Source organism: Peromyscus eremicus, chromosome 17 (genome assembly GCF_949786415.1).
Source record: "Peromyscus eremicus chromosome 17, PerEre_H2_v1, whole genome shotgun sequence".
Classification (NCBI taxonomy): Eukaryota; Metazoa; Chordata; class Mammalia; order Rodentia; family Cricetidae; genus Peromyscus; species Peromyscus eremicus.
Genome location: NC_081433.1, coordinates 25636263 through 25645378, shown reverse-complemented (window position 1 = coordinate 25645378; position 9116 = coordinate 25636263). Strand labels below are relative to the sequence as shown.

The 9116-nt window shown below is 50.7% G+C and overlaps 1 protein-coding gene across 1 annotated transcript in view; it reads right to left on the bottom strand.

Moving 5' to 3' along the window:
• Positions 1 to 736: 736 nt before the first annotated feature.
• Saraf (store-operated calcium entry associated regulatory factor) overlaps positions 737 to 9116 on the bottom strand; it is a 29960-nt gene continuing 21580 nt past the window's right edge. Inside the window, exon 6 of the mRNA XM_059244236.1 lies at positions 737 to 1470. Within this exon, the coding sequence (XP_059100219.1) occupies positions 1445 to 1470 (26 nt within the window). The 3' untranslated portion in view covers positions 737 to 1444. The remainder of the gene's footprint in view (positions 1471 to 9116) is intronic.

Below are 9116 nucleotides of genomic sequence, written 5' to 3'. Positions count from 1 at the left end.
AGAAGAACAAGTACTCTTAGCCACTGAACTCTCTCCAGCTCCCTATGTTTTTGTTTCACTTTGTTAGAGACAGGGTTTCTCACGGTGTAACCGTGGCTGGCTTCAAACTCTGCCTGCCTCTGCTTCCTGAGTACTGAGTTCAAGGTGTGCACCACAACTCTCAGCCTATGTTCTGTCTTGTTTTGATGATTTGAGATTTTTTTAAATCATGTATATTGGTGTGTCTGTGTATGAGTATGTGCACCATGTAAGTGCAGGCGCCCCTGGAGACCAGAGACAACCACTCTCCCTGGAACTAGAGTACAGGCAGTAGTGAGCTGCCTGACCTGGGTGCTAGGAACCAAACTCAGGTCATCCAGAAGAGCAGTACAAGCTCTTAGCCGTTGTGCCTTCATTCCAGCCCCGAAAGTGATTTGGAAAACATTTACCAGGCAGCTGGTGCCTGGTGTGAGACAAGGAAACCACACAAGAAAGAGCAGGGCTGCTATAGCAGAGAGAGACTGAAATGTTCTCTTTAGTCCCTAGTTCTGGACAAACTGTAAATACTTTTTGCTTCGCCAGTTCCTGTCTCCATTTTCTGGCAAAGCAGCCATGGACCAGAGATTCCATGGCAGGAATCAGATTCCTATTCAAGGAAACACAGCTTCTGCACAAAGTCCGTCCCTCTGGGTGAAGGGAGAAAAAAAAAGGGGGAGGGAGGCACACCTACTTGTGTACAAAGAATGAGTATACATCCTGGTTTTTAATTTATTGTCATTTAATGTAAAGCTGAAACAGACTGTTACAACAACACCCGACAGCTGAAGACCATACAGAGAACGACATGCTCTTCCTACTGAAAAACTGCTTTTGAAGCATCTGAATGTTACCACCTGAAAACTGAAAATCTAGTGATTTCAAGCTCTCTGTGAGCACAGTTGAAAGGTCAAGAGCATTTAACAGACACTCACCACCACAGGAGGGGTCCAGGCTCTGCCAGTCAAGTGACTGGAACCCACAAATCAGTGTGATTAGTGGTCCAGTGCTGGGCTTAAGTATCTGAAGAACAGCAAACACCAAATGTTTTAATACCAAATAGAGGATTGCTGTTTCTCTGAGGGGCGGACTCATCAACTGAAGGCGCCTTGGCTCAAGCTGGCTGTGCTCAGTTTCTGGGAGGGGATCCTACATTCTTAATGGCCCCTCTGGTATCACAGGCTTTAGAAACAAGCAGGACAATTTCAGCATCCCACAGTAGCCGTCACTTTGAACGGCACATTACACTAACACACACAACGTAAGCATTTTGTCACATATCAACTCTTAGCCACAAACAACAGGACAGGAAAAGCTATACAAGGACAAAACACCACACAACTGTTGGATATTCCCATTATCCAGGTGTTAAAGAGATGGTAACGACAATCAAAAATGCTGCATCCAATGTTTGCCTCCAACTTCAACTTTACCGTCTTCTGGTGCCGCCATATCCTGGATGAGAAAAATAAAGTCGACATTAGCTTTTCACAAGGTAGGAAAACTGCTTATAAAACTGCACAAGTTGTACATGTTTCTTGTTAGGAAACAAGAAAGCGAGCTATGAGGGAAGGCTACAATGCACCACGAGGTGGAACAGGATGCTGTGGAACAAGGCAGCTCTTCCCAGTCACCAAGTCTCAGAACCTCACACATACTTGCTATCGGGAAACCAAATAAAACCTCCATTGTAAGCTAACATGCAGGCAATATGCCAACATGCAAATAATAACTACGAATACGCAACGTCTAAGCTAAAAATGCAGAGGGCAATGGACCATAAGCCATGTCCTGCTGACCTCTCCCAACTCAAACTCGGGTAAACGGAAGAAATGGAGGAGGCATGAGTTTTTAATGTTTTTAATGTGTTGCTTGGATACCACTCACCCATCACTCCACATAGACCACAACAAACAGGTTCTCAATAGTCTGGAACGTAGCTGAGCTTATCTGTCAGTTCAAGGAGTGTCTGTACCTCTGTTGCTGAAATACAGCTGCCCCTCCATGTCTGTGGTTTCCACATCCATGGACTCAACCAACTACAGTTTGAATATTTGTAAAAAGATGCACCTGTAGTCCACATCTACCATTTTCCTTGTTGTCCCCTAAATATCACAGTGTAACAACCACATACACAATGTGTGCCCTGTCTGAGGACCACAGGTGGTTCAGAGGCATGTTGAACTACTGATATGCAAATACTGTGTTATAGGGAACTCGAGCATCCATGGGGTTCGTTATGCCTGGGGTTCTGGAAGCAACACCACCACCATCTCCACACAGAGGGATGGTTGCATCTGAGAGTAGAATTGCTGGGCCCTAGGGATGTCTGGGTTCAAGGTTAGTAGGTAAAGTGATTATGTCATTTATATCCAAACCAGCACTAAGAATTCTACTCTTACATTTCTACACGATTTATATATGTTTCTGTCAACTTCATCAATTATTCATTGCTCTGTCTTCCTTCTGGAGAAAGTCAACCAGTCCAGGGAAATCTGCAAATGCCTCATTTCCCACCACCTCTAACAGTGGGTGTTTGGTTGTTTTTCACATTGTATCTTTCCTTTCTATAAAATGTCCTCTTCACTCTTTAGGTAAATAGTATAATCATACTGTTGACATTTTTTTTTAAAGGAAGGGAAGCGTCCAAACTTTTCTTCTATTTATCTGTATTTTATATACATTGGTGTTTTACCTGCAGGTATGTCTGTATGAGGGCATCGGATCCCCTGGAGCTGGAGTTACAGTTGTGAGCTGCCATATGGGTGCTAGGAATTGAACCCAGGTCCTCTGGAAGGGCAGTCAGTGCTCTTAACCACTGAGTCATCTCTCCAGCCCACTGCTGACATTTTTTTACGTCTAACTCAGTATATTTTGTAATTCTCTTGAATTTGAAAGGCCAGAACTCTACAAACTTTGAAGGCTCTGGCTGAGAGCTTCAAGGATTCTGGAGTTATAGACACTGACATCCAGAAAGGCTTAATTTTCAAGCCACTTTTATGAAATATTTAAAGTGGGAAGAATTAATTTGAATTTGGTTTCAGTCTCAGTTGACTGTGTTGTTAACATGTTTGATGGACACACTGGATAAAGTCCTGACTGCTCACACTCAGGGGTCTCAGGTGGACACACCAGATAAAGTCCTGACTGCTCACACTCAGGGGTCTCAGGTGGACACACCGGATAAAGTCCTGACTGCTCACACTCAGGGGTCTCAGGTGGACACACCGGATAAAGTCCTGACTGCTCACACTCAGGGGTCTTAGGTGGACACACCGGATAAAGTCCTGACTGCTCACACTCAGGAGTCTCAGGTGGACACACCAGATAAAGTCCTGACTGCTCACACTCAGGGGTCTCAGGTGGGTACACCGGATAAAGTCCTGACTGCTCACACTCAGGGGTCTCAGGTGGACACACCGGATAAAGTCCTGACTGCTCACACTGGAGTCTCAGGTGGACACACCGGATAAAGTCCTGACTGCTCACACTCAGGAGTCTCAGGTGGACACACCAGATAAAGTCCTGACTGCTCACACTCAGGGGTCTCAGGTGGACACACCAGATAAAGTCCTGACTGCTCACACTCAGGGGTCTCAGGTGGACACACCAGATAAAGTCCTGACTGCTCACACTCAGGGGTCTCAGGTGGACACACCGGATAAAGTCCTGACTGCTCACACTCAGGGGTCTTAGGTGGACACACCGGATAAAGTCCTGACTGCTCACACAGGGGTCTCAGGTGGACACACCAGATAAAGTCCTGACTGCTCACACTCAGGAGTCTCAGGTGGACACACCGGATAAAGTCCTGACTGCTCACACTCAGGGGTCTCAGGTGGACACACCAGATAAAGTCCTGACTGCTCACACTCAGGAGTCTTAGGTGGACACACCAGATAAAGTCCTGACTGCTCACACTCAGGAGTCTCAGGTGGACACACCAGATAAAGTCCTGACTGCTCACACTCAGGAGTCTCAGGTGGACACACTGGATAAAGTCCTGACTGCTCACACTCAGGGGTCTTAGGTGGACACACCGGATAAAGTCCTGACTGCTCACACTGGAGTCTCAGGTGGACACACCAGATAAAGTCCTGACTGCTCACACTCAGGAGTCTCAGGTGGACACACCGGATAAAGTCCTGACTGCTCACACTCAGGGGTCTCAGGTGGACACACCGGATAAAGTCCTGACTGCTCACACTCAGGGGTCTCAGGTGGGTACACCGGATAAAGTCCTGACTGCTCACACTCAGGGGTCTCAGGTGGACACACCGGATAAAGTCCTGACTGCTCACACTCAGGGGTCTCAGGTGGACACACCGGATAAAGTCCTGACTGCTCACACTGGAGTCTCAGGTGGACACACCGGATAAAGTCCTGACTGCTCACACTCAGGGGTCTCAGGTGGACACACCGGATAAAGTCCTGACTGCTCACACTCAGGGGTCTTAGGTGGACACACCAGATAAAGTCCTGACTGCTCACACTCAGGAGTCTCAGGTGGACACACCGGATAAAGTCCTGACTGCTCACACTCAGGAGTCTCAGGTGGACACACCGGATAAAGTCCTGACTGCTCACACTCAGGGGTCTCAGGTGGACACACCGGATAAAGTCCTGACTGCTCACACTCAGGGGTCTTAGGTGGACACACCGGATAAAGTCCTGACTGCTCACACTCAGGGGTCTCAGGTGGACACACCGGATAAAGTCCTGACTGCTCACACTCAGGAGTCTCAGGTGGACACACCGGATAAAGTCCTGACTGCTCACACTCAGGAGTCTCAGGTGGACACACCGGATAAAGTCCTGACTGCTCACACTCAGGGGTCTCAGGTGGACACACCGGATAAAGTCCTGACTGCTCACACTCAGGAGTCTCAGGTGGACACACCGGATAAAGTCCTGACTGCTCACACTCAGGGGTCTTAGGTGGACACACCGGATAAAGTCCTGACTGCTCACACTCAGGGGTCTCAGGTGGACACACCGGATAAAGTCCTGACTGCTCACACTGGAGTCTCAGGTGGACACACCGGATAAAGTCCTGACTGCTCACACTCAGGAGTCTCAGGTGGACACACCGGATAAAGTCCTGACTGCTCACACTCAGGGGTCTCAGGTGGACACACCAGATAAAGTCCTGACTGCTCACACTCAGGGGTCTCAGGTGGACACACCGGATAAAGTCCTGACTGCTCACACTGGAGTCTCAGGTGGACACACCAGATAAAGTCCTGACTGCTCACACTCAGGAGTCTCAGGTGGACACACCGGATAAAGTCCTGACTGCTCACACTGGAGTCTCAGGTGGACACACCGGATAAAGTCCTGACTGCTCACACTCAGGGGTCTCAGGTGGACACACCGGATAAAGTCCTGACTGCTCACACTCAGGGGTCTCAGGTGGACACACCGGATAAAGTCCTGACTGCTCACACTCAGGGGTCTCAGGTGGACACACCAGATAAAGTCCTGACTGCTCACACTCAGGAGTCTCAGGTGGACACACTGGATAAAGTCCTGACTGCTCACACTCAGGAGTCTCAGGTGGACACACCGGATAAAGTCCTGACTGCTCACACTCAGAGGTCTCAGGTGGACACACCAGATAAAGTCCTGACTGCTCACACTCAGAGGTCTCAGGTGGACACACCAGATAAAGTCCTGACTGCTCACACTCAGGAGTCTCAGGTGGACACACCGGATAAAGTCCTGACTGCTCACACTCAGGGGTCTCAGGTGGACACACCGGATAAAGTCCTGACTGCTCACACTCAGGGGTCTCAGGTGGACACACCGGATAAAGTCCTGACTGCCCACACTCAGGGGTCTCAGGTGGACACACCGGATAAAGTCCTGACTGCTCACACTCAGGAGTCTCAGGTGGACACACCAGATAAAGTCCTGACTGCTCACACTCAGGAGTCTCAGGTGGACACACCGGATAAAGTCCTGACTGCTCACACTCAGGGGTCTCAGGTGGACACACCAGATAAAGTCCTGACTGCTCACACTCAGGGGTCTCAGGTGGACACACCGGATAAAGTCCTGACTGCTCACACTGGAGTCTCAGGTGGACACACCAGATAAAGTCCTGACTGCTCACACTCAGGGGTCTCAGGTGGACACACCGGATAAAGTCCTGACTGCTCACACTCAGGGGTCTCAGGTGGACACACCGGATAAAGTCCTGACTGCTCACACTCAGGGGTCTCAGGTGGACACACCGGATAAAGTCCTGACTGCTCACACTCAGGAGTCTCAGGTGGACACACCAGATAAAGTCCTGACTGCTCACACAGGGGTCTCAGGTGGACACACCGGATAAAGTCCTGACTGCTCACACTCAGGGGTCTTAGGTGGACACACCGGATAAAGTCCTGACTGCTCACACTCAGGAGTCTCAGGTGGACACACCGGATAAAGTCCTGACTGCTCACACTCAGGAGTCTCAGGTGGACACACCGGATAAAGTCCTGACTGCTCACACTCAGGGGTCTCAGGTGGACACACCGGATAAAGTCCTGACTGCTCACACTCAGGGGTCTCAGGTGGACACACCGGATAAAGTCCTGACTGCTCACACTCAGAGGTCTCAGGTGGACACACCAGATAAAGTCCTGACTGCTCACACTCAGAGGTCTCAGGTGGACACACCAGATAAAGTCCTGACTGCTCACACTCAGGAGTCTCAGGTGGACACACCGGATAAAGTCCTGACTGCTCACACTCAGGGGTCTCAGGTGGACACACCGGATAAAGTCCTGACTGCTCACACTCAGGGGTCTTAGGTGGACACACCGGATAAAGTCCTGACTGCTCACACTCAGGAGTCTCAGGTGGACACACCGGATAAAGTCCTGACTGCTCACACTCAGGGGTCTTAGGTGGACACACCAGATAAAGTCCTGACTGCTCACACTCAGGAGTCTCAGGTGGACACACCGGATAAAGTCCTGACTGCTCACACTCAGGGGTCTCAGGTGGACACACCGGATAAAGTCCTGACTGCTCACACTCAGGAGTCTCAGGTGGACACACCAGATAAAGTCCTGACTGCTCACACTCAGGGGTCTTAGGTGGACACACCAGATAAAGTCCTGACTGCTCACACTCAGGGGTCTCAGGTGGACACACCGGATAAAGTCCTGACTGCTCACACTGGAGTCTCAGGTGGACACACCGGATAAAGTCCTGACTGCTCACACTCAGGGGTCTCAGGTGGACACACCGGATAAAGTCCTGACTGCTCACACTCAGGGGTCTCAGGTGGACACACCGGATAAAGTCCTGACTGCTCACACTCAGGGGTCTCAGGTGGACACACCGGATAAAGTCCTGACTGCTCACACTCAGGGGTCTTAGGTGGACACACCGGATAAAGTCCTGACTGCTCACACTCAGGGGTCTCAGGTGGACACACCGGATAAAGTCCTGACTGCTCACACTCAGGGGTCTCAGGTGGACACACCAGATAAAGTCCTGACTGCTCACACTCAGGAGTCTCAGGTGGACACACCGGATAAAGTCCTGACTGCTCACACTCAGAGGTCTCAGGTGGACACACCAGATAAAGTCCTGACTGCTCACACTCAGAGGTCTCAGGTGGACACACCAGATAAAGTCCTGACTGCTCACACTCAGAGGTCTCAGGTGGACACACCAGATAAAGTCCTGACTGCTCACACTCAGGAGTCTCAGGTGGACACACCGGATAAAGTCCTGACTGCTCACACTCAGGGGTCTCAGGTGGACACACCGGATAAAGTCCTGACTGCTCACACTCAGGGGTCTCAGGTGGACACACCGGATAAAGTCCTGACTGCCCACACTCAGGGGTCTCAGGTGGACACACCGGATAAAGTCCTGACTGCTCACACTCAGGAGTCTCAGGTGGACACACCAGATAAAGTCCTGACTGCTCACACTCAGGAGTCTCAGGTGGACACACCGGATAAAGTCCTGACTGCTCACACTCAGGGGTCTCAGGTGGACACACCAGATAAAGTCCTGACTGCTCACACTGGAGTCTCAGGTGGACACACCAGATAAAGTCCTGACTGCTCACACTCAGGGGTCTCAGGTGGACACACCGGATAAAGTCCTGACTGCTCACACTGGAGTCTCAGGTGGACACACCAGATAAAGTCCTGACTGCTCACACTCAGGGGTCTCAGGTGGACACACCGGATAAAGTCCTGACTGCTCACACTCAGGGGTCTCAGGTGGACACACCGGATAAAGTCCTGACTGCTCACACTCAGGGGTCTCAGGTGGACACACCGGATAAAGTCCTGACTGCTCACACTCAGGAGTCTCAGGTGGACACACCAGATAAAGTCCTGACTGCTCACACTCAGGGGTCTTAGGTGGACACACCGGATAAAGTCCTGACTGCTCACACTCAGGAGTCTCAGGTGGACACACCGGATAAAGTCCTGACTGCTCACACTCAGGGGTCTTAGGTGGACACACCAGATAAAGTCCTGACTGCTCACACTCAGGAGTCTCAGGTGGACACACCGGATAAAGTCCTGACTGCTCACACTCAGGAGTCTCAGGTGGACACACCGGATAAAGTCCTGACTGCTCACACTCAGGGGTCTTAGGTGGACACACCGGATAAAGTCCTGACTGCTCACACTCAGGAGTCTCAGGTGGACACACCAGATAAAGTCCTGACTGCTCACACAGGGGTCTCAGGTGGACACACCGGATAAAGTCCTGACTGCTCACACTCAGGGGTCTTAGGTGGACACACCGGATAAAGTCCTGACTGCTCACACTCAGGAGTCTCAGGTGGACACACCGGATAAAGTCCTGACTGCTCACACTCAGGAGTCTCAGGTGGACACACCGGATAAAGTCCTGACTGCTCACACTCAGGGGTCTCAGGTGGACACACCGGATAAAGTCCTGACTGCTCACACTCAGGGGTCTTAGGTGGACACACCGGATAAAGTCCTGACTGCTCACACTCAGGGGTCTCAGGTGGACACACCGGATAAAGTCCTGACTGCTCACACTCAGGGGTCTTAGGTGGACACACCGGATAAAGTCCTGACTGCTCACACTCAGGAGTCTCAGGTGGA